Source organism: Mus caroli, chromosome 14 (genome assembly GCF_900094665.2).
Source record: "Mus caroli chromosome 14, CAROLI_EIJ_v1.1, whole genome shotgun sequence".
In the NCBI taxonomy this organism is placed as follows: Eukaryota; Metazoa; Chordata; class Mammalia; order Rodentia; family Muridae; genus Mus; species Mus caroli.
In genome coordinates, this window is record NC_034583.1 from 49,226,604 (window position 1) to 49,253,252 (window position 26,649).

General features: G+C 42.4%; 1 protein-coding gene across 1 annotated transcript in view; it reads right to left on the reverse strand.

Moving 5' to 3' along the window:
* Positions 1–26,257, reverse strand: part of Micu2 (mitochondrial calcium uptake 2) — a 79,226-nt gene extending 52,969 nt beyond the window's left edge. The window contains exons 1-2 of the mRNA XM_021182414.1: positions 26,025–26,257; positions 202–340 (exon numbers count right to left, since the gene is read on the reverse strand). Coding sequence (XP_021038073.1) covers positions 202–340; positions 26,025–26,234 — 349 coding nt within the window. The 5' untranslated portion in view covers positions 26,235–26,257. The remainder of the gene's footprint in view (positions 1–201; positions 341–26,024) is intronic.
* Between the last annotated feature and the right edge of the window lie 392 nt (positions 26,258–26,649).

Sequence of the window (26,649 nt, forward strand, 5' to 3'; positions counted from 1 at the left end):
TCCTGGAACTCACTCTGTAGACCAGGCTGGCCTTGAACTCAGAAATCCACCTGCCTCTGCCTCCTGAGTGCTGGGATTAAAGGTGTGCGCCACCACGCCTGGCTCAAGCTGTCACAAATTTTGAAAACAAGCTTCCCAACCCTCATGTTTAAGATTTGAAAACAAACCAAAACAAACAACATAAAATAGCACAGCACTCACGCTCCACTTGCTCAAACATGACTGAGAAGAGGAAGTCTCGGGGTGTCATGTAATACTCTCCGTCGTGCTCCAGGGATGAAAACTGCATGAACCGCTGTTTGCGGAGAGAAAGTTTCTCTATTGGTCCCAAATAATTTTTCTAAAAGAAAAAGAAATAATAATTTAAGTTTTTCAGTATGATTTCCAAACTTAAGTATCTCCAGAATTATCTTTAAAGGAAGTTAGGACTGACAACCACCAAAGTTTACATTACTCATGTAACAAGTATCAGCTAAGTCCCTACATTTGTAGGCACCAATTATGACTAATTGGAGCAAAGTTACTCTGAAGCATAAGAATGACACTCACAAGTATGTGAAGTCACAGAGACAGGGGGAACTGACACAGAGAGCACAGATGGGGGTGGGCAGTCTCCTAGGTGAGACAGGGCTGTTTTTTGAAGGGATGACATTCACAGAGGTCATGTAAGGGGTTAGTGAGTTGTGCTTTCCCAAGGAAGGAACAAGGAGGCGCAGAAAGCCACTGCCACCACAAGAGAGTGGCGGATGCTCACACCAGACAGATGTGGGTAGTAGGGCACGCACAGCTGCACTCTCATACAACTAAGAAAGGATGCGCATGGGCCAACATTACTGGTGCTGGAGTTTTCCAGGCTTTAGGACCCAGCTTTCCCAACAGCTGGATGACAGCGCTGACATCTCTAACTAAGCTTTCTGCTCCACTAAAGTCACAGTCTGTGACACCGCAGTAGACAACAACACTGAAGCCTAGGTGGAGCTCTTTCCATATGCTTTCGTCAACCTCCAACTCAGAACCACATTCTGAAGAGACAACTCTTGAGGAGGTGCCATTTTATGAAGCTGGATGGTTGATTGTGTTGTTTGCATGCATTTACATTTTGGCAAAGTATCTTAGTTTCTAGTGAACAACAACAAAAAGATAGAGGAAATAAGGATCCTTTTTACTAGTAATTTCTGAGCTTGACATTTGCATAGAATTGTAGGTTACTGCCACATAAATAACTCCTAAATGTGACTGAGCTACAGGCGTGACTCTCCACCAGCAGATGGTTTGAAACCCTTCAATACCCTCTACTAGCACCCTTGCAATTTAGTTTGCTATGGTAGCTTTCTAAATTTCTGTTACTCCCCAGGATAAACAAGTCCACTGTACTAGACCAAGGCCTTTAAATCCCCATTCTGAGCACCCATGCTCTATGCTCACCTCTCACTGAGGCTGAGTTCTCCGTCATCACTAGTCAGCAGCTCTTTTCTAGTTCCTTTATGAAGGATACAGTGGATGCTCCCACCCACAGCTTACTGCCAGGCCTCCCTTTCCTCATCGCTGCTTTACCTTCTCTGAAGTAAACACTTAATTGAGCCTGTGCTAATTTCAGAAAAGTCCTAGAAGAGTCAGAATACATATGAACCAAGTGCATGATTGTGTAGCAGAAAATATCTGCAGCAAGAAGCCCATTAAGCGAATGGTGTGTCTATGTCAGGCCGTGAGCACCATAAGCATGTCCTCTAACCCTCAGAATGCCCGGCTGTAACCTATTTTTAAAAAGAAGGAGTCTAGGCTTGTTAAGGTCAACAAGCTCGTTTAGATGAATGCAGTAGGCACTGATGGCACAGGCCATATGCCACCAACCTCTCAATGTCCAACACGTTCCCATAGCAGCTCCTATGAGAGAAAAATGCAGTATGATGATAAGACTTCACGAGAGAGAGGACAGAAGCCAGATTCTAGAGACTCACAAAGAAAAGGATTAGAATTAGCCATTCTCCAAGCCCCAGGCTAAATGCTGCCCATTTCCTAACTAGCATGCATTACTTTCCTGGTTGTATCAAATTTGAGTAGAATGTCCTGAATAGATCGGTTTGCTGTTACACATTTAAGCAGAGGGGAAAGAAGGCCTTTGAAATGATCACTTTGCAAGCTAATGTACCAACACAGTTTTGTTTGGGATATTTTTTTCCTATCAAACAGTAGTCAACTTTTAAAAGTACAGTTTGAAGGTTCACAGTGACACGTTTATCTTATATAAGGAGCCCTGGCTTGTAAACGCCAGCTCGAGGGCTTTAGTCTTTATTTGGTCGGCTTTACTTGCTTTACCTCACGTTCAAAACTATTTTGGCCAGATCTCAAACCTACTACAAGGTTTCAATGGTCAAGAAAGCATTATTAAGAGGAGAAAAATGCTTTACTGTGTGACTTTCTAAGGATGTACTATTGCAACTCCCAAGCTCTTTCTGCCTAGCTTTCAAGTAGACCATTGGGTCTGAAGTGATGCTTCAGCCTGTCTCACTCTGATGTGTAGCATATTAGCTGTGTATGCAGGAGTACAGTTGTGTATAAGCCATCTCTCCACCCCAAGACAAATGCCTTAAGTGCCTGTCAGTGACCCTCAGGGCCAGAGCCTCAGAAGAAGTTCATCCTCAAGACATAAAGGTCAGCTGAAAAACCAAGAGCAAACAAAAACCAACAACTTTGTGAGCGGTTCTGATTTCTTCCTCACATCTTCATTGGCTGAACTATGGGTGTCTTGAGGTCTGCTTCTGCTGATGAAAAGGTCTGTCTCAAGCAAGGCATACATGGTGGCATATGCCTGTGACCCCCGCTCTAGAAAGGCTGACACAAGACTATGAGCCTGTCTGAGGAACCATGGGTAGGAAACCATGCAAGAAAGTGATTGCTCACAGTTGTTCATATACAAACACTAGTGATGGTCAGGAGCAGCACATTCAGTTATAGAATTCAGACACACACACACACACACACACACACACACACACACACACACAGTCTTGAACCACAGGGGATAGGAAGCCCAGAGTTCCCTAGTCACACAAAGCTTTCCACAATAGCTTTAATTTTCCAACATGGTAGGCAAAATTAGTGATAAAAAGTTGGCATTCTGTCTGCCTGTTTACTTTTGGGTAGCTACTGGCTACCCAAAACAGCTAGTCAGGCTGTTCGCACACTCTCATGTGCAGTGATAAAAAGATGTAAATTCTCAGTATTAAGTCTGTGTGATTATAACTGCCCCATATTTCTAGTTTTGTGCTATTCTGAATTCGGGTAGTTATTCTATATATAATTCCTAGACAAATATTCAATCTCTATGAAGTTCCCATAAGTGAGGTCCTGGGAAGATAAAAGGCAGACTGATGCTGAGACACTTAATTTTTACAAGAAGACAGACTAAGCCAGAGTGATAGCTGATACATCATATCTGAGGTAGATAAGGAACCAGTGGAAAATTTTAATTGTTCAGACTTTATACAAAGTCTAACTCCATACTTTTTATTTTGATAAGGGTGTGACATGGTTGTTAAATCCTTTTAAACTTCTAAATTCATTTAAAGGTATGGAATAGTTAAAAATTTCTTACACCAAGTTTGAACCATTTGCGAAGTATTCATTAATGTTATATATTATATACTCCATTTTAAGCTTCTTAAAATTTTTGTTTTTGTCTTTTTTACAACTAAATTAAATTAATTTTAATTAAAAACACTTCTGTAAATTTGTATTTTACTATAATTATTTTAAAACCTTATTATAAAAAACACTGTAAATAAAAAAATCATACAAAGACTAAACAATATATATGTAAATACCACAAACATCTATTGGGTCACAGGCTTATCAGCATGACAGTTCATTTTTACTAAGCACAATGCATGTGTAAATGGATCATTTCAAATGTTTTCTCTCTTGTTTGTTTTAATCAACTGTGTATTTTACACTGAAAAACCACATAAATGCTAGAGTTCAGTACACTAAACAGCTGTAGGGAGGCCAGTGAGGTAGGAAAGAATATAAAACACAGGGCTGAAAAGGTTTGGGCCAACCAAGGTTACCACAGCCAACCAATGGCCCCTATGTACATACATGAATAACTTTCAGAAGCCACTTAGAAAATGTTGCTCAAAATGAAGGCAGATGAAGTATTGCTTAAAAGCATTTAACACAAATCTTTTATGAGAAAAATACCTTCTAACAAATGCAACCTGAGTTATCTGGGAGATTCACTGACATGACAGACCTCACACTTTACTGTGCTGTATAAGCCAGCATCGCTGTCTGACTCACTAGACATCCAAAGCACTTTGTAGAATGTATGCTGTAGACAAATATCAGGGCTTTGTTTATATAAACTGCAAATGATTAGAGCTATGAGTGAAACCAGAGCGTCTTTTGGAAAAGTACAAGTAGACAGAGTTCTACATTGCCGTGAATACTGTTACACGTCAAATAAAACGAAATCACAAGGTTCTCATGCTTTCATCTTCCCAATAATGTCAACACACACGTTTTAGGAGCTCACTATTAGTTCATTCTTTGTCATAACGAGGCACCAGGAAAAGAATCTATGTGAGCAAAAAATTCAGTGCACTGACACATCGATTTGGGATTTCAAGACATTGAGAAAAATGTGTCCGAAGTCATATTCTAAGATTAAATCAATTGCTTACAAAAATAGTAAGTTATCCTAAGGCAAATGATTAAGGCTGCTGCTCATACCTAAAGTCCTTGTAAGCACCAGGGTCGCTTCAGTGCTAATGGCTCTGATCAGCACCTGAGGAAGCTGGAGGCACCGGGTGTACTGGTCCCACTTCCTATCCACGCTGGGTTCTGTGTTTTACTCTCATTTTATAGAAGAATCCAGGAAATAAAATCTGGAGTCACTGGATCCAAATGCTAGTTTTCTTCAACCCAAACAAAACAAAAAATCAGCGCAATGCACCTCCTGAAGACAACTCTTGCTTAAAGCCAAAGTCATCTAAAAAATTTACAAAGTCATGAGCTCAGGAAGCAAAAGTTCTTAGTTGTTTCTAACTTCCCAAAAAACCTAATACCCAAAGTTAAACAGCCATGCTAAAATGTAAGGTTTTAAGCTTGCCTTAAAGGATTTCCATACAGTACACTTGTGTCTGAAAGTGCAGGGTAACCCAGGCAGACCCGGTCTCCTCTTGCAGGGGGAACAGTGTGGTGCATGAATTCACCAGTGACCTCCTGAGCCACCGCAGATGATGGAGTTGCCAGGCACAGGCTACCGTTGCTTGACTTGGCGGGCCACCCCTCCTGCAGCTTGCACTTGTGAGGTGGTGAGGGGCAGATGAAGGGGTGTCTGCTTCTGGTTTGTACAAAGCCAAGGAAAGACAAGTACTTCCTATTCCTACATCATGTCCCCATCACTGTGCCCACCAAAGGCCCAAAGTCAGCCTTTTCCTCCCATGTCCTGTCCAGGCAAGGGCCAGCATCATTGTGGCCAGAATAATTGTGACCTAGGAACTATGAAGCTAAACTGGCAGGTACCCCAAAATGATGGAACAGATGAAACAAAAGGCACCCCCCAATACACTATGGATATAACTCCCAACCTGAGCACAGGGAGAACTTCCAAGCATATTTAGGCCATAGGTTATGTCCCAGTGTCGTCAGCTGCACTGTACATGTACTCAGGTACTATACAGCAGATGCCACCAACACTGCTGTGTTCTTCAACTGAGAGCATAATGCAAAGAGAAAAGTACTTAGGTCAGGGCGGATAGGATCAGGAAATACAGTCACATCATTTTTTGGTAAATAACATAATTAGCTAGAATGTCTGTTTAAAATCTAAGATAAGGCCTATATAAAATTCTGTGGGGGAAAAACTAAGGCAAAGGCAGCAGGGATCAATGAAAACCACATTTCAAAAGAAAATGGGAGATTCTGAAGTCAGTGAGGCAAATGGATGTCTAGAGAGCACAGCAGTCATACTGGAAAACAGATCTGTCTGGTCAAGCTAAATAAAAACAGAGAAAAAGACCACTACAAATCGAATGGAAAACTATTTGTTCTCACTGCCCTGTATGTGTGCATGCATGTTTTACATCTCATGAGAGACTGATCAATTTTAGTCTTTTAAAATAGGCTTTCAAATATGATATCCTTATTGCTGGATTCAACCTTGTAAAGCTTGTTTAAACACACACACACACACACACACCCCTCAAAAAGCTATAGTACAGGGTTAGATAGAATTAGCTCTAAGAATTCTTAAAATGGCCAGCAAGATGGCTGTGCAGGCAAAACTGCTTGCTGCCAACTCTTATGACCTGATTAAATCTGCAAAGCCTACACTGCAGAGGGAAAAAGCTGTCTCCTGCTAGCTCTCCTCTGGCCTCCATGAGAGTATATCCTTCTCAAGCCCATAGAACAAAATGTTAACCAAACAACCCAGAGCCATATTGTCCTTGTACTGTAATGTGTGGCACTGAGGGTGGCGGTGGCAGCAGCAGCAGCAGCAGGAGGAGGAGGAGGAGGTGGTGGTGGTGGTGTGGGCTCTGTCTGTACACCCACCCATTGTGTATCAGCACTAAACTTATTTAACCTGGGAGACTGGAAATTTTTGTCTCTTCTTACTTCAACCTGTTCGTTATAAACAGAACTATTCCAGAAGGAATGGATAAACACTACTAACCTTACCCTTTATCTGAACAAGGTTTCACAAGGTGCTTCTACAAATCGACTCTGTTGGCTAGTGTATACAGTTACATATAAATAGGAGGACTCTACTGCAAAGCAGCTGTCTGAGGAGCCAGCTCCTAGGGAAGGAAGAGGGAGGGATAGAATGCAGGGCTGAGATCAAAGGGCTGCTCAGGGCCTGCTGGAGGCTGCTACCCTAAACCTAGGGAGAACGTCAGAGACTTTCTAGGTGGGAGATGGTGAGTGGGGGAAACTCTTCCCATCACCCCCAGGACTGCTCCTCAAACCTGCATCTAAGACTAAATATGTGGGAAAGAAGGAACCAAAAAGAAAAAAAAAATGCTGGGATTTGGGGCAATACTGCCCATGTGAGAACTGCCCACATGGTTCTAGTTATATACAAAATGCGCCATGGATTTCAAGGATTACGTGTAATGCAGTAAAAAATGTGACAAAGGAATTAAGAGCAGTGAGTGATGGGAAGCGGATGAAAGAGATCTTTGAAAGCTGATGACTTCTGTTAAAACATTTCACTCATTTATTGCCTTTAAAGCAACAGGTGCTTCACCCTTCTGTCTCTACTTTTTATCCATGAAGTGACAAATTACAAAAAGTAAGTTCTCTGCTCTTTGTTGAACATTCTTTGGCCTCTGCTTTTCTCAAGAATAAAGTGGGAACAGGAAGGGCCTTTCTTACAGTATTACAGCTTTCAGAATGTCCAACACACACACACTGCGTTAGACAAAATATAGTAAGAAAGACCTATTCATTTGGGGCCCTTATTTTGGAATTGGTAATAATCTGGATGAAATAAAATTGCTTTGCCTCTGAACATTCTGTACCATGACTGAATGTCTTCTCTTAAAGAAAACTTTACGATTGGAAATTTTCACTCATTACAAATTTTCTACTTTGTTCCGGATGAAGGAGACTTTATTGTATATGAAACAAAATACTCCAGACTAAATTAGAAATCTTCACTGCATGAGTTATGTCTCATGGTAAATTCTACAGTGACAGAGCCTTGGCCAAGGAGACAAGGCTATTCTCAGAACCCTGGGGCATGGGGCGCCTCTGGTGCTTCGCTGCTGATTGTCTAGTGATGGCATTCCAGACTTCTCTTGAAGTAGGAGAGTGAAGGTGGCTTTCCGTAGACAGGCACAGTAAGAAGAAATGGCTATGTGTTATACATTGTTATATTTTATTCCTATTGGTGTAACACGCACATTCTCATGTACTTCATCCCCACCCCACCAAAAGGCGCTGATGAGAAAAGAAAACACACCTTCTCTTTTATTGTTTTTTCCTAGCACAGTACTCACTTTCCTTCTCCACTACTGCCTTCTAAGAGCCGCACTGTAACTTTTGTGATCTAAACAAAGAGTGCATGGCTTAGGTTAAAAATCTCAACATGACCCTAAAATATGACCAGTGTCATTCATTTCAATTTAATTAAATAACCTTTTCCTTAAGAAACAGTTGAATTACCTTGGCTTCTTCCCTATAGAACAGCAGGTAAACACTAATGTGTGAACGTTTCCTACAATTACTAACACCAACCTACTGAACAAGCCGCACGTCTCCTGCGACAGAGCACCAAGCAGAGATTCAGAAGGCTCTCCACTTCCTAGGGACTGCAGTGGACAGCAGCAGCAGCATCTACCTGGTGCGTGTACCGTAAGAATAACAGTTAACTCCAATCATTATTTTTACAGGTTAGTCAATTAATTAATTAATTAATTAATTAATCAATCAATCAATCAATCATGGCATTTTGGCTTTCTGTTTTTTATAAGATACACACTGGACTAGGACTAGTATATTTAAATATTTTTGCAAATAGATTTATGAATAAAGCTAGTAACAGGTTTGGTATCAGGACATTTGTGTGAGGTGTGGGCCCTTTTCCCTAGGCATCTAAGGAGATGCTGAGCAGTTAAGAAGAAACTTTTGTGACAGAGATTCTGATCTAATAGACGAACCACAGGTAGTCACACAAACAGCTCTTGGGAAGTAGAGCTTAGGGGAGCTGGGAATGTTGTGGGGACTAAGTCAGGAACAGAAGCCTCAGGTGGGGACCACAGCACTCGGGATAGTGTGTCCTGCAGTGTGTGACACAGTTTGGAGCAAGGAAGGGCTGGATTAAAGGATTCCCTCTTTGCTTCCCACCCCTTCCTGGAACAGCTGCAGTCTGGCCATGGCATCTCCTAGCTGGGGCTGCAGAAGGAGAGTGACTCATTCGGAGGTTATTTTGCCGTGTGTTCCCCGTGCTCCCACATTCTCAGTACTCCCTCATCCCTCACACCCTGTATCCTGACCCTTGGCCAACGGCTGTGGGCTTCATTTTCTCCCTCAGCTTAAGAGGAAACAGTGAGGTGGCTTTTCAGAGTTCACTGCTGACTAGTGACAGCGATCTCTCAGTACCCACACCTAATTCCATAAAACCCTGAAATTATTAAAAAACAACAAGCAACCTGGTATGTACGTTGACTGCATATAAATGAGCACCCATTCAAAACAAAACAAGAGTAGAAGTTCTAAAACACTTCCAGGTAAATGGCAAGATTATGAAAGCTTAAATGTATTCAGTCTAAGTTTCACTAAAGAAGTACACACATGAAGAAAAAGAGAAAAAACAAAGACAAAGCCCACGTTTTCACTGATAGTGCATTCTTTAATGAGTTGGCTTCCATGTAAGAAGCTAACCTATAAGGCACTGTGGGTCGCAGTTCTGACTGCTGCTGTCAGGACTGCTGGATAACTGATCTGGATTGCTGGCGTGTCCTTTGCCAACACTCAAACCACTGCCTTTGATCGACTGCAGTGATCCTTTCCAGAAGACACATTGACCATTTATTTGCTTCTGACTGTAATGAAATGCGTGACAAAGTTAGTTAGGCACGCAATACAGTCTCTTGTTCCTCGTCTTTCCCCCACACTGGGTAACTTCCTTGTTAGGAATTAATTTACTTCCTCCAAGAGTCCTTCCTGGGGTAAGCACCTGGGCTAGGTGTCCTTGTGAGGACATTTTTTTTTTTTTATGTAAATCAGTGCTCCAATGCCCTATATTGGAACTGTCTGCCCTTACTGGAGTACTCCAAGAACAGGAAATGCCTTGTTTCTCTTGCCCCCACTGTCCAGTACACAGTTAACACTGTTTGTGCTATGACGATACATACCACGAACCAATGGATCTTTGTGAATTGTAACCAGTTAAATTTAAAGTTGCTATTAAAAATAACTTTAAGAAAGAGTTTAGTTGGGCTGGAGAGATGGCTCAGTGGTTAAGAGCACTGACTGCTCTTCCAGAGGTCTCGAGTTCATTTCCCAGCAACCACATGGTGGCTCACAACCATCTGTAACGAGATCTGACACCCTCTTCTGCAGTGTCAGAAGACAGCTACAGTGTACTTAACATATAATAAATTAAATCTTAAAAAAAGAGAGTTTAGTTTCAGAACCAATATAGTAAAATCTGTTTTTATGTATAATTCTTAACATTTATAATGTATTAAATTTATAATGTATTAAAAGTTTTAGCTACCTGTGTGTTCTGCCACGTGGAATTTCACTAAATATCCACACAGAAATAAAGGCTCTTTGTATTCATTTTATTACAAACACAAATTATGCATTCTTAGTACTGCAGATTTTCAAATGCTTTCATAAAAGGAAAAGAGGAAAGGCAGCCATGGACAGGTGGTGGCTGTGCTGACGACCCCAGAGGGTACCGCCTTGGTTCTGTTTAGCATAGGGGCCATGAAATGACCCTCTCGGAAACAGGGCACTTGGAACCTGGATTACACCAGCTGTCTCACACCCCCGTAAATCTCAATGAATGATCTGATGGATTTCAGGCCTGCTACCATGCTTAGTTTAGGCCTTAATGGATTTTTCCCACTGCTTCATCTTTGAGTCTTCGGTAGCCTGAAATACAATTTTCCTGAAACAGCTCTATGAGGACACATCTGCAGGAAATGCTGAGCAGAGGAGCAGCACCAGCAGTACCGAGACGCTGTTCACATTCTGTGGACTCATAGCAGAGTCCCCAGCCATGCAAAGGCTACATGAACCACAGGCTACACGTGTGCAATGCAAATAGCAAAGAACAGGATTTTACCGCACATTGGTGAATTATTTCTTGTTCAGGCAAAGACTTCTCGGGACCTGCTGTGCACAAATGCAGTAAAGTCTCCTAAGTCTACCAATACTCCCTTTCTGCTTCCCATCACCTTTTCAACAGAGTTCATGATGACATATGAATGCTTTTAGTAATTTTGAAGATACTTTGATAAGGATTGTTTTAAAACTCTGTAATAGAATTTGCTGTATAATCCCTGAAAAGAAAAAAAAAACCTTTTTGGTTTTAAGCAAAACAAAAATAAAACTGCTCAGCAAGTGAGCCAGCTTCCTTTAACAGGCACTACCACAGCTAGGATTCAGTCTCTGCAGCTTTTATAAATGAGGTCACATGGGCATATGTGAGCTCTTTACCTTAAGTGCAAACACAAGGAAGCAGCAGCATAAAATTGCCAGAGAAGCTGAGCTATGTCTCACAACTGCATCTTAGTACTTGGGATACTGAGGTAGCTGGTCAGCTATGAGTTCCAGACCAACCTGGGCTACAGTGGGATTCTGTTTCAAATAACTGTTTCAAACCAAAGTAATCCCAAACAACACACACACACACACACACACACAGATACACACACCAAAACAAAACAAAACAAAACAACAAACATCTGCCAGTGATTCAAGAACCAAGTTTGGGGAGTTGGTCACATGCAGTCAGGAGCCTGGGCCAAATGAAGCTCTTCAGAGGTATGCCAATCACAAGAAAACCAAGAACAATTCCCCGAAATGCTTCAAAATTAAAAACAAAACTATTTCTTTCCTTTCTTTCTGGAGACAGGGTTTCTTTGTGTAACAGCCCTGACTGTCCTGGAATTCGATTTATAGTCCAGGCTGGCCTCGAACTCACAGAGACCTGCCTGTCTCTGTTTCTGCCTTCCAAATGCTGGCAGACATGCCAGCACGTACCACAACTGCCTGGCTAAAGCCTATATTTTTTAACAGTTTATTTTTAATTACATACGCGCATGTGTGTGTGTGTGTGTGTGTGTGTGTGTGTGAACATGTAACCTGAGTCAGGTGTAGGCTCCTGAACTCTTACATTAGAAACAAAGCCAGTGGGGTGGAAAGATGCCCAGTGGTTAAGAGCTCTTGCTGTCTCAAAAAACCAACAATAAAAAGCAAAAGCAAACATGTAAGTTGTTACAAACTGAAAGGGTAGAATGTGGACAGAGCCGGCATGTGGGTCATCTTTCTCAAGTGTTGTGAGTATAGAGTTGCATTACTACCCCTGGCTTTCTTCTACAATAACAGGCAATAATTCATTTGTTATCATTTTTTCCAATCTTTCGACTATTTGTGAAGTCTCTGGAAAAAAAAAAAAAAGCAAACCCTTTCCACATGATCTCATGGACTCAGAACATGGTCCAGTCTGCATACAGTAACACACTTGAGGTTCACGGTTTCTGCTCTGAAGTCTTAGGACATATCTTTGCTCCTTCCTGGTTCTTAAAAGTCTTGTCAGGTTTTAAATAAATTAAAAGAAACCTTTCTATTTAAGGTATAGTTCCTAAAGTTTAAGAGTAACTAGTCTTTTCAAGTTATGGCTGGAGGTGGAATTTATTTTTTCATTCCTCCTAAATTCTCTATAATATACACATATGCCAATCAAAGAGGAGATGTAAGGAATTTTTAAGGAAAGAATCCAACATCTCTAGATCTTTTCCTAACATATTTCAAGAATTGTCAGTAATTATAATATTATTTTAGTGTTCCAAAAAATAACTGTCATGGCTGTAACATAAATTTGCCTAATCACTGCTAATGGTCAAATCTACTGACAAAACACCAAGCCCTAATTTAAAAAGGAAAAAAGTTGTAGTGTTGAATATGAAGTTTCTATCACTGATAGGATAGGATTAGTCAGCACAGAGTTTCTGAGAAAGTGTCTTTCTGGAACGTATTATCCTGATTGTCCTTGCCACCCCAACCCATGTTGTTTCTTTTACGTGTAAGAGTGTCTCCATCTACTGTAACTGGAGTTACAGGTGGCTCTGAGCTGAGCTGTGGGTGCTGAGAACTAAGCCCAGTTCCTCTGTAAGAGCAGTGAGTACTCTTGACTGCTGACCCATCTCTCTAGCCTCTTGACTGTTCTCTCTTGATCCCAGTGTCTAAATTCCAATGCTTCCTTCTTACTTTTTCTGCTTGTCACTAAACTATCTTTTACACCTAGTACATCTGTGTGAGACCTACCAGAGGGGCTAAGGAAGCCTTTCCACACAGGTAGGATGCTGGCCTGGCTAACCACATGATGCTAATCAGATGAGCCTTTTGGCACTCAGCTGGTTACTGCTTTCCCTTGGCAGTATAGCAGTTACAGCTCCACCTCTGGGGCACCCACTATGCTACCCATAGACAGAGGAGTGCTGCTATACCACCAAATAGCGGTACACGGATCAGACTTCAATCCTGGAGCAATTCCTAGAACCATGTAAACCCCAGGGCTGTAGGTTTAAACATAGCAGAGATGCCTTCCTAAGAATCTGTTTTGATTTAAGCAGGACTCTTAATTCAGTGATTATGGTTAAGTGAAACTGAAAAAGACTCTGCTTTAAAAATACAAAGATGTGACTTAATCTCTTGATATCTGTACTGCATAAAGCACAGAAAGCAACCCATGTGCAGTTTCTGGTACATAATCCCAGAGTAGACAGCCAAGCTTTAGGTTGTGCCTGGCATACCTGGAGCAATGTGTTGACATACCCCTATTCTTTCCACTTAGATTTACCTAACTTAAAAGCTGATTTCCATTTCCTAGGCACATAGCAACTAAGAGATTGAGGACAAAGACACCTGGAATCTTAAGGCATGACACTCCTAGTATATAACATTATGAAGCATATAATGTGGGTAAAGGTAAGATTGGATAAGGCCTTATTCATAGGAATTCCAACTTTTACTCTACCTATCATAGACTTATGGAACTTTCATAGATGGAAATGAACATTTTTGTATCACCAGATGTACTAAAATAAGATTCACAAAATATTAAAGTTGTACTGAAATCCAGACACATTAATAATGTTACATATAGAACTGGGTTATTATAGACTTGTTGCTCCTGATATGACAAGCATCTGAGCCTTAAGCGCCTACACTGTCACATTAGTGGTTCAGGATGTGTCTATGCACTGGAAGCCCTGACATACGCAGTCCGTGAAACGCGCTACAGCAAAGCAGGAACAACTTCTTTCTTGGGCTCAGTGAGACAAACTGAGCTGTGAAAGGAAAGGGGATACCTTCTGCTTTTATCACTATCATTTGCTCTTCTCTTTTCCTTGGTCCCACAGGAAATATCCTCCAGAGACGTACAGTAAGACAAACCAGCATGGCTCTATAACGATGCAGGGAAGACAGGCTTTGATTCATGCAGGACGACCAGCTATGCCAAATCACAGATTGCCTCTAATTACAGGACGAGCTGTGCCATCTTTCTTTTCATAGTCTAGCCATTTACACTCTGATTTTTTTGACTTTCATTTGGGCTTATTAACATCAAAGGTTGTCAGCATTTATCTGTTTCCAGTCATTCTTACCTGAGGCAGTAAGATAAAAACAAAAACCCAAAGCCGCCCCAAACTTCTCTGCACTCATTAGAAAGATTTATACATTCTCTGGCCTTGTAATGTTTCATGGTTATCAAGCTTCTATATGTTGCTGTAAATTTTGTTACCAGTGGCACAGTAGTTTAAATGAACACAAATACACCCCAGCCAGGGCAGCAAGTCTCAGTTCTACTCACTGTTAATGTCTTACCATCTTTTTACTCCTTTGCACAAAAGCACATACTACAAATATAAGCACTCCTTCACTCTTGCTGTCCTGTGCTCCTGTCCTCTGCTGACTGCACATGTCTGTGGCCCTGACCTTATGCTTTTTGGTGAGACAAGCATTCTGCTTCAGCAAAGACGAGAGACTGTCACTCAGGGGACCACCGTATTTATTAGAGGAACCCGACAGTAAACTCCAGTCACAGGATCAGTTATGTTTCTACGTGAAGTGTATACCAAGCCTGTTTCCCTCTCACCTTGCTGAGTTGTGGCTCACTTGAAGCACAACCCAGGGTCTCATAGCATTAGCCGTTTTGACCTGTATTTCTTCTCCCTTAGAGCCCATACCCAGCAACAGTACTTTTCTAAGTCACTGCAGATCCTTCCAGGATCAAGTCAGCATAAGCAATATCTAAACTTAGCATCAGCACCCGTGGGATGATGCTTAGTACTGCCTTCTGAGATAGGGAGGGATCTTTGGCTTATGACAAAAGTAAATTGGACTTTCTCTTTATTTTAATGCCCAATGAAGCCTTGAAGTAGCTCCCCATAGAACTTTACTATTTAATGAGAATGTAACACTTTTTAACTCTACAGTGAAGAAACCTGACAGATACTACCTCACCATATGACGAATATTACCAGGAGACAGCTAGATTCTGTACATCCTGATCTGAGGCACTGTAAGGACAGTGTGGTTTACAGGTATTCCTGACAAAAGTACATAAACCAAAGGAAACAGTGACCAATTCTAATAGTGACATTCTAAGCATTAGCCACCACTCAGTGACAGGAGAAAATGTTTTAAGAACAGAGGAGGTCTGAAGCTAGACGGCTAGCCCACTAACTCTGAACTAAGTATAGCCTTTTTTGTTCTTTTTGTTTGCTTTTCAAGACAGGTTCCTGGTTGTTCTCAAACTCACTCTGTAGACCAGGCTATCCTCAAACTCAAGGATCCACCTGCCTCTGTGTCCTGAGTGCTGGGATTACAAGAGTGCACCGCCATGCCCGGCTGAAGTTCAGCTATTTAAGTACAGGGTAAGCAAGGCCTCTACTTATCTAGCTACTCATTTATCTATTTAACAAGTACTAAAAACAAAACAAAACAAAACAAAACAAGTACTTACTGAGCTGGGCGTGGTGGCGCACGCCTTTAATCCCAGCACTCGGGAGGCAGAGGCAGGCGGATTTCTGGGTTCGAGGCCAGCCTGGTCTACAGAGTGAGTTCCAGGACAGTCAGGGCTACACAGAGAAACCCTGTCTCGAAAAAAACAAAACAAAACAAAAGTACTTATTGAATTCCTACTATTAATCAGGATCCCCTCTAAGTACTGTTAGTAAGATGATGAATGAAAGTAAGGCAGTTATATGTAAATACTGCTGTGGTATGGCTATCAAGTATTCTGTCATAAGGCTCATATGCTAAAGGCTTCATTGTCAGCTGATGGGCTTTGAGAAGGGATTGGGTGGCTCCACTGATGAGTTCATAGGAAACTGGGGTATTAGAAAGTGGAGCCTAGGTAGAGGAAGTAGGTTACTGGAGGTGTGACTTTAGTTTTTCTTTTGCTATCAATTCCAGTCTGTATTGCCCAGCTAGTTTTGGGAGTGGGGTGTGCTCTGACATGTGGTCAGCCTACCAGAGGTCACAGGATAAAAGAAAAATGACTGTGTATAAATTGTCAATAGCTCCTAGATGGGGTGGGATTTTGTCTAGAGGCAGCCCTGCCCTCCTAACCCCCCACTGGGCTTTTGTGTAGGTGGAGCTTGCAGAGGTCTTGTGTACGCTGTCATAACTGCTGTAAAGCCACTTGTGCAATTGACCTATTGTTTGAGAAAACACTGATTCTGATATTTTCCACCATTTCTGGCCATTACAATCGTTTGAACCCCTCTTCTGAGAAGATCCCTTAGCCTTATGGGGAGGGATGTGTCAGTCATGCCCAATAAAGGTCTTAGAACTTCACAATCTCTTACTCTTTGTACATTGACCAGTCAAAGGTCTCTGCAATCTACTGCAAGAGGCTTCTTTGACGAGAGCTGAGAAAGGCTGACTTATGGGTATGACAATAAATCATCAGGAGTCATTTTAGTACTATCCATACAGCAGAACAATAGTATTGGGTTCTCCCCTAGAACCTATTTAGCCAGAGATTCTCGGTCCTTTTCAGGGCCAGGTATGAGTTTCATCCATGGAGTGGACTTCAGACCCAACCAGAAAAGAGGTGGTCACTCCCATAACCCTTGTACACTATTGCACCAGTGGGCATATCCAGTCAGGCTGGTTGGAAGAAAAACTTAAAGGGGAAATCCTGTCATCACACTGACCTAGACTGGCAGGTCATTCTTCAGGGACAGATTCCTGAGGGTGGACCAGGTGATGAGAAACAAAGAAGACAGGAAAGAAGGTCTTGTACAAGCTATGACTTAGCCAAGCAAGTTAATTAAGAAGAACAGGATCTTATACTTTCCACAGGGAGAAATGGAACAGAATCAGCAGAAAGCTACCATACAATGGGATGGAGTGAGCAGGAATCGAATCAAGCAATGTTGCATAAAGGGAACACAGGGCATCTTAAGCACATCACAGACAAAGTGCTCAGTGACCTTGGGACTGAGAACCATAGCATTTAAAGGGGGAGAAAATCAAGTTCTCAGGAGTCAAAACTGCAGTTTCCTCAAGGCCCTGGCGCCAGGCCAATACTAGCTTTTCTAAGCACACTCCCAGTTTTAGACAAGATTCTTTCTCCATAGATCAGGGCCTCAGGAAAGGCCTTGGATCCTAACATCAAACTTGCTCTTGTCCCATGAACCTACTACTACAATGCTCTGCCTCACTATAGGCCCATGGCAATGGGCTCAATGACCAGAGTGAAACCTCTGAAACTGTAAGCCAAGATAAGGCCATTCTCCTTTGCTTTTTCCTGGTGACAAAAACTGATGGACACACTTTGGAAGACACTAATAACTAAATGAGAGTGTAGGCTGGATAGAATTTTAGCAAGTATTGGATCTTGACTTTCTTTTTTAGCAAAGTCTTGCTATATAACCTAGACTGACTTGGAATCTGAGATCCTCCTAAGTTCTCTGCCTCCCAATCCTGGTATTAGTAGACTCCTCCTGCCTGTGCCTCTTGAGTGCTGGGCAAGAGACCCTTCTGACAGACAACAGTGAGAAGGACTGACACAACAGAAACTAAGTGTCACTGTGGGTGCCAACATTTTAAAATTAAAAGTCAGGTGGTGGGGGTTAATATCTTTAATCCCAGCACTCTCAAGAAAGAGGCAGGAGGATCTCTGAGTTCAAGGCCAACATGGTCTACAAAGAGAGTTCCAGGACAGCCAGGACTATACGAATTAATCCTGTCTTGAAAAAAAAACAAAACAAAAAAATCAAGAGTAATTCAAGCGTCCTACTACTGCTGCAGCCCATCTTGATGCCACTAAAATGCTCAATCATAGTAAAGAGAGAAGTGATACTGAAAATTAAAATATATGTCTAAAGATATGAGTCATGGAGGTGGCTGTAGGGGCACAGATGCAAAGATCATACTAGTACATCATTGGTAAGGGATGCTGACATTGGGTAATTTTATTATGCCTGCCAGATATTTACAAAGGTCTACCTTAAAGGTGTTTGTTGCAGGACGTAAGAGGGCAATTGCACATACGAACTCACAGCAACTCTACAGTATGCATAAGAACCAGGCAAGCTCAAGCCAGACCAAATCCCCGAAGAGATGGGGAAAAGGGCATGGAGGGAGCTGCTGGCATCTGGCTGCTGCTGAAGAGGGAGAGTCAGTTTTCTTTCCTGTTTTTGTCTTTTTTAGACAGAGTCTCTTTACATAACCCTGCCTATTCTGGAACTATGTAGAACAGCCTGTCTAGAACTCAGAGAAGCCTCTGCCTTCTGTGTGCCACTATGCCTAGTGACAGTCAGTTTTCTTTAATGGTGTGACACCTTGTCTATCAACTACACTCCAATCCAGGCCCCATAGTGCAGCCATCTCTATCTGAAGCAGAGCAGCTGTGACTACCTGTCTTAGGAGACCCTCAGAATATTGAGACCGTTGAGTTCTCTCACGGGGAAGGAAGATCACCAGATTGCCCTGGGACTCCAGGCACACCCTCCCATAGCCTCACACACTAGCTATATTTGATTCTGCCCCAGCTGCGCCTGGCCTTGGGAGATGCTCAGAGTATATACAGAAGGTAGGAAGTTAAGTGAAGTAGGAAACTCCATCTGCAGCCTTTAGGAGGTTGATGTCCATGCTAAGGTAGGACTTTTCAGCTATATGACTATTCTGTCACCACCAGTGCTTCTGCAACTGAGCAAAACAAATTTACTAACTCATTAGGCTGGACTGATGGAACTCTTCCTTTGGTTTTCTGTGCTCTATCTAGGGTGAATAGGCACTTGTTCACATCCCTCCATAAGCTCACATATTAAATCCTTTGCTATATGTAGTCAACTAAGAGCTTGGTCTCCTGAACTCTGGGGAGCTGTCTTCATTCTACACCAGTTATTTATGCATTGTTTCTCAGCTCCTCAGCCACTCTTCCCAGGTCTGGTTCATGACACTGGGGCTGGACTTAGTGAATTCTTCTCCTTTGCCATCTGGAAAAACTTTAGTCTGTCAACAGAGGACAGTTGACAGACTGAAAGACACCAGAAATAGAAAGGCATTTGTTCCTATGTCCCAGTCTATCTTATTTATTCAGAGATGGAGCCCAAAGGCCCACATCAAAGGTCAAGGCCACTTCCGATGGGTAGGTGGCTTTGGCTACACCTTCAGGAAAACATCCTTTGCACCCTGGGATTTCCAAACAGCTGTACCGAGCATCTTCTACAGCAAATCCAGAGACACCTTATGTTACACACAATTCAACTGTAGTGATTATGAAACACTGTGGAGCTAAATGACTGTATAGATCAGTTAGCCCACTCACCCTTTCTGGACATGGCAGGTGCCTATTGGTAGAAGGCTTACTATCCATGTGGTATCTATCCATGACTGCTGCAGAGGCTGACTTTCAGCTTTACGTGCCCCAACACCTTCTTCCTCTAGTGTCCACTCTTCCTTGCCTAAAGGTAGATAGTTATTTTTCAGCCCTGCTACTTTTCTGGGCTTCTTTCTCCTAACAAATTTTTAAGGGCATTGCAAAGATACAGATTTTATTCTATAACCTTCAGTTGAGGTGAGCAGTGTCACACAAACATAAGCATTTAACAAGAAATTAGACAAAAACTCCATTCATTGATTGTGTTCTGTGTGTATATGTGTGTATGTCTGTGGGGGTCAGAGAATAACTTGTAGGAACCCCATTCATTGATTGTGTTCTGTGTGTATATGTGTGCATGTCTGTGGGGGTCAGAGAATAACTTGTAGGAACTGGTTGTCTTCTTTTGCCATGTCTGTTGCAGGAATTGAGCTTAGGTTGTTAGGCTTAGTAAATGCTCCTTTACCTAGAGCCATCTTGCCAGTTCCCAGATTTAACCATTATACGACACCAAAATCTATTATCCAGCTGGCTTTTGCCATATGCCAGGACTATTTAAATGAAAAAGTGCCGGTTGTGGTGGAGGTTTGCTGAAGGAGGCAGAGGCAGGAGGATAACGAGTTCAAGGCCAGTTTAGGCTACACATGGACTGGGGAGATGGCTCATCAGTTAAGAGCACTGACTGTTCTTCCAGAGGTCCTGAGTTCAATTCCCAGCAACCACATGGTGGCTCACAACCATCTGTAATGGGATCTGGTGCCCTCTTCTGGTGTATCTGAAGATAGCTACAATGTACTTACATATAATAATAAATAAATCTTTTTAAAAAGTTAAAAAGTAATCTAATCGGTCTGAGGTTTATCAGTGGAAGCCTCTCAATTTAGTTAGAGTGAAGTCACTGACTTTACTTGAATTCTTTAGTTGGTATTTGCTATATTAAATGTGATAGCAAAAGACAGAATCTTGTAAAAAGACACATATAAATGCTAATAATATGATGTTAAAATCTCAAGAGATGAATTTTAGACTTTTGAGAAATTACATATTTATTAGGAGTGAGGCCTTATCAATTTATCTGCATATTCAGTTAAGTATTTGTAGTATTTCTATTCCAGTCACAATACACTGAGGACAACAGCAGAAAAGGGCACAGTGTCCTCCTTATTGTTTTCTAGTGTAAACATGGCATGGCACGTCTGTGGAGCTCCAAGAGTGTAACTGAGTCTATATGGGGACAATGGGGGAATTGCTCTATGCTGCTGTCTGACTTTTCTATCAATGCTAGCCCAACCAAAGCCCTTTATTAAGCAGCGCAGTTCAGTTCATTCCATCACTGTTCTATGTATCAATATGCAGAGATGAAACAGACAAATGGCCATTCCACTAGAAGACAAAATACATGCATAAGGGAAGAAAAGAAAATACTGATTCATGGAGCAGAAGTTTGTAAGGATTCATAAATAGAAATACAACTAAATCTACTAAGGGGAATAAAACACCAATGAATCTATATAATAAGGGATGTGGACTTACCCTTACTTAGAATATAGAAATACAGTAATGTCCACTGTTAAACCAAATAACTTGACTATTTAAATAGTAGAAGGCAAGTGTTTTCATTGAAAACCAAATAAAACAAAACAATACAAAAAACTGAAATGAAGCCAAGGAAACATCTAGTATCTAATATTCTATATAACCTGACAAAATTTAGAAGCAACTCACATACTGAAGAACCCTAAAGCAAATTCTACCACAAACTTCTGGCAGGAGCAGCACTGTTAGCCTATGGTACTCACTGTATGTTTTGAAACAGCAGACCCACACTTAGATAACACACATGGAGTTCAGACTCTGCACAGCTTCTTCTGTACCTCAGTCTCCTGATTAAGGTGCCACCATTCCCCAGTTACTGTGAGAACGCTGTAACTCGCTTTCAGTTCACTCATTTTCCTAAGGTCTCGATACTCTTCGCACAGAGGCCACCAAACAATATACAGCTTGAGAGGATGGCGGGCAGGGCAGGAATTGCAAGGTAACACTCTGAGATGCTGTAACGCTTATAATAGGAAAGGAACATGTCTATCATGACAGAGTTGGAGACTGTAAAAGGCTCCTGATAGGCTTCTTAAACCTTTCCAGTCCTGATCCTTTTTCACTGAAACTGTTTTTTACAAGACCCTACCTAGGTATAGAGGTATGTAAAACAGGTAGATAAACCATCTACTGACAATGTTATCAAACTGTCTTATAACAACTATCTTTTTTTTAAAGGGTTTATTTGTTTTGCTTTTTTAAGATCTATTTATTTAATGTATGTGAGTACACTGTGGCTTTCTTCACAGATACCAGAAGAGGCACAGATCCCATTACAGATGGTTGTGAGCCACCATGTGGTTGCTGGGAATTAAACTCAGAACCTCTGGAAGAGCAGTCAGTGCTCTTAACCACTGAGCCATCTCTCCAGCCTCTAACAACTGTTTTTTATACATTTTTATGATTTATTCAAGAGGAAAGCGAATCTTTGGGTAGGGATGGGAAGATGGCTCGGTTGTTAGAAGTACTTGCAGCAAGCAAGAGGACCGAAGTTCAGATCCCCCGAGTCCATCCAGATGCCATAAATGTCAGGTCAATTGGATGTGGCAGCCTGTACTTCCAGATAGAAAGGCAGATGGGTTTCTCAGAGCAATCTGGCTAGCAAGATCAGACAGAGACCCTGCTTCAAAGAATAAGGTGCAAGAGTGACTGAGGAAGATTCCTGAAATCACTTCAGACTTCTACATACACACCCATAAACACATGCACACATAAATGCAAACTACACACACACACACACACACACACACACACACACACACACACGGGGGAGGGCGGGGGGAGAGGCACAGAGAGAGACAGAGAGAGAAAACAAGAAAAATAACTTAAAACAATGGACCTTCGATATGGCGCACTGGGTAAGGGCACTTGCTACTCAGACTGAAGACCAGAGTTTCAATCACTAGACTCCCATGATGAAGGAAAGAACAGACTACAACATAACTCTATACACGCAGAGCAGTTGGACTCACACATATGAACACAAATGAATGGAATAAAAAAATTTAAAAGTAGTTAATAAGATAGATGTGGTCCTTAAATCTTGGCTGGAGATCTGGCCCTGCAGGGTGTAGTCTATTTCCAATGTTTTTCTGAAGCTGACTGATAGATACTTTGCTTTTTTAGTTATCAATGCAAACATACAACACACACACGCACACACACACACACAAGTATTTAGGGATGCTTCAGAAATTGTTGGAAATTATGTCCTAATTACAAGCAAGATTCATGTAAAGACTTTCTAAGATCAGTAACTTAAAAATTTCAAATCAAATATTTAAACACAATACAATGAACAATATAGTAATTTGATACACAATGAAAAATGATGGTAGAAACACAGTAGGTTTGTTTGTTTGTTTTTTGTTTTTGGTTCTTAAACCACTATGTTTCTGTAAGAGCAGAAATCTTTGTATGTATAGTAAAAAAAGCCACTGCAATTCATTATACACAATTGTCTGGAATCAAAGCCAGAGTGTTCAGGCCCTGGATACTGTGTGTTTAGAACAAGGTTCCAGGGAAGTTACAGATAACACCAGCGAGTACTGCTACAAACACCTGCGATGCAGTGTGTTTTATGTTTGGTTTCCCCCTCATTGGGTGCTTAGGAACCTTTTATTCTTGGCTTTTGCTTTTCTTTTCTATAATCGCACACCCAGTTATGGCCTCATATGCAAGCCAGTATGAGGGCGCCACCCGCCGTTAAACAGCTGCTCTAGTGTGCCTTGTTTGTACTCCTAATTAGATAAGTTTAAATCACTGGGTACTGGAAACAAAGTTACCTCTTCTACCTAGAATGCTTTCTGTGGGACTGGGGGTGAGGGTGAGGGTGAGAGTGAGGGTGGAGGTTCCAGTGGAAGCTGTCCAAGACTACAGAACTCCTGCAATGGCTTTTTATAGTCCTTAAGAAGTCCCACTAATATGGCTTAGGTGATTTAATGACACTCCAGGTCCCTGCACACACTGGTCTCATAGCTCACGCTTTTGCTGAATTAAACTTCCTTGTAGATCTCTGAGCAGATATTCCAATTATCTACATTCTCTTTCTGCCAAACGACTCCCACGCCGCTCCAGGATGACATTTATTTCTCATCCCTTCAGGAAACCAGGAGTGTGTTGGGTGCTCTTCTAGGACCCTCCAACGGCAGCCAGCAGTACAATATTGGATTAAAATTGCCCTCTGCTGTTAGACTTAAGTAAGCTGCCTTTCTAACACTCCCTGCACATGCCTTGGTATACAGGACTTCAATAGTTATGATGGAAAGATGGGTTACAACCTGTCAGCTGCCCTATGATCTGGATGTCTACTGCTGACCCACACAAACCACCACAGGGGGAAACAGAAAAGAGCAGGGCACCATTAACACAAGCTCTCCATGTTTACTGGAAAAGTCATTTCATGTGATGAAAGAAAATGAAAGCTAGTCTCATTATTATACTAGATCCACATATATGCAGTAAAATAAACATAAAATAAAGCTGTGTGCACTCATGTGACCAAATGGTGTCAAAGGATTAATAGGTGCCCCCTTTTGGGAAAATACATTCAAATTACTGCCCTAGAGGGGGAGATTTCAAAACACAGTAATGCTGACTGCAGTAGTTCTCAGCCACTGTAGAGGAAGGGATGCTCACTATAGGAGAGAAAGCAGAAAAGCCCGGGGTTTCAATTAGTCCAAAGAGCAGACCAAGCAGACTTGTGCCAGCAGAACTTAGAAAACAAGTGATAACGAGTCTGGGTTTCTTTAGTTAGGTGGAAGGTTACAAAGAAAATGAGCAGGCTAAGTGAGGAAAGACTCAAAATGCCACATTGGTGTGAATGATAAGCTGAAGTTCCTAATTTAAAGGGAAACAGGCTAGAAGGGAGCCAGAACACAAAGGAAACCAGAGAAAAATCTTAGAACTCAAAGGAGGTGAAATCAGCTTATAAACTGTGGAGGGAACATGGGTGGGAAGTAAATTTGGTTCCTAGACAGTGAGTGAGTCACTGGCTGAAGTTTTTTGAGTTAATAACAAGTCATGGAATGTGATTAAGGTGGCTCTATATTACAAAAATTTAAATGTGGAGGGCTGGGATGTAGTTCAGTAGTAGAGCACTTGCCTACTATATTGAAAACTCAACACCAGCAAAAAACAAAACAAAACAAAACGTGAGTTTATTATCCTAGGCACTAGTAGTTTTGGATGTTAAAGTAAAATACCACAGGGGGACTAACCTAAGGTTCTGAATAGGATGGAATTGAATATGCAAACAGAAAAACCAATAATGAACAATAAATTTGGCTGACATAGAATGAACAAAAATGTTGGGGCTGGAATGATGGCTCAGTGGTTAAGGGCACTGGCTGCTCTTATAGAGGGCCCAGGTTCAGTTCCCAGCACTCATGTGGTCCCTTAGGATCACCTGTAACTCTAGTTCTAGGGGCCCAATGCAGACTTATGGCATTTGGGCATCAGGTCTGCATTCAGTGTGCACACATACACACAGGCAAAACACTTATACATATAAAATGAAAATAAATCATAGAAAACATTAAAAAGAAGTCTATAATGCTTGTGTAGTTTTGTCCACCTCTGATGTGGTATGAGGCTGGAGTCAATGTTTGTATAAACTGTTCAATAATCAAACACTTGCCAACCTTTAATCTGTAAGGTATGCTTTTCTTTTTGTTGTATTTTAATGCTTGAGTTTTCCCACTAGAACTAGGTAACAGAAACCTAGCAAATAAGGAAAATAAAACACTGCTTTTAATTTTAAAAGCCTTAAAACCCAAAATACTGAAATGCTTCTCTCTATAAAAATCTTAGAGAGTACATTCAAACTTTCCAAGGTTTTACAAGACCAGGTTCATCTTGAAGTAGGGTACTTAACATTTGCATCCTGACAGCTCAGGTTTAAGAAAACTTGTTTTGCCGCGTAGGCGGGGTCCATTAAAACATTACGGTTTCGACTTATGTAACAGCTGTCATTGGAATTGATAAAATCTGCAACTATCAGCTGTTTAACTTTTAGAGTTGATATTCTCTAGACTGGGGGGTGTGTGTGGATCACACAGTAGGGCGACGCCACCCTTTTCAACAAAGAAGCGACCAGGGAACCCTTTAACGATGCAGGTTAACTAAGGAATGCCCAGCCCCCGCAGACGTCAAGGACCCTTCTCCATCCACCAGGTGGGCAGAGGCGTGCCCCAGCCACGCCCACACGCATCCCGGGCGGGGCCTCCCGCCGCCTCCTCCCCGACCCCCCAACCCCAGGCCCTCCAGGCTCGCGCTAGGCGCCTGGGGTCTCCCGTGCCTCCGCCTCCCTCCCAGGGGCGCCTGAGGGCGGGGCCGGGCTGAGCCGTACCTGCGCCGACACCGTAAGGGAGCCCTCGCGCTCGGCTGCTTTCACGCGGCCGTGATGCCATGCCGCTCCTGCGCCTGCCAGGGCTACCCCGGCCACAGCCGCTGCGAGAGGGCCGCGAGTCGGCACAGTTCGTCGTCCGGCCGCGAGCCCGCGCCGCAGCCTTTCGCCCCAGGCCGCCAGCCGAGCGCTTCTTCCCGCAGCCGCCGCCATCTTTGCGGAAGCGCCCGAGTGTCGCGCCCCGCCCTCACTGTCTGTTGCCCGAGAACAGAGTTGGGCTCTCGCGAGAGCTCATCAGCCTCCACCGTGCTCTGCGCGTGTGTTGCTAGGTGTGGCTGCTTCCTCGACGTTCAAGCGTGGTTTTGAGGTGACCCTCGGCTCGGGTGACAGTTTCCAAGGCAAAAGATATGAGTTAGCTGGTTAACTGTCCAAACAGGTCAGGGCACCACTGTGGTCCAAGAAGGGGCTGCAGGGATGGCTCAGGGGTGAAGGGTGCTTGATGCCCTTCCAGAGTACTACAGCTGGATTCCGGAGACTTAATGCCACAGATAAGTCCAGCTCCAGGGCATCCAGCGCCCCCTTCTGGCCTCTAACATCGCCCCTCATGAAATTAAACTAAAGGAAGGAT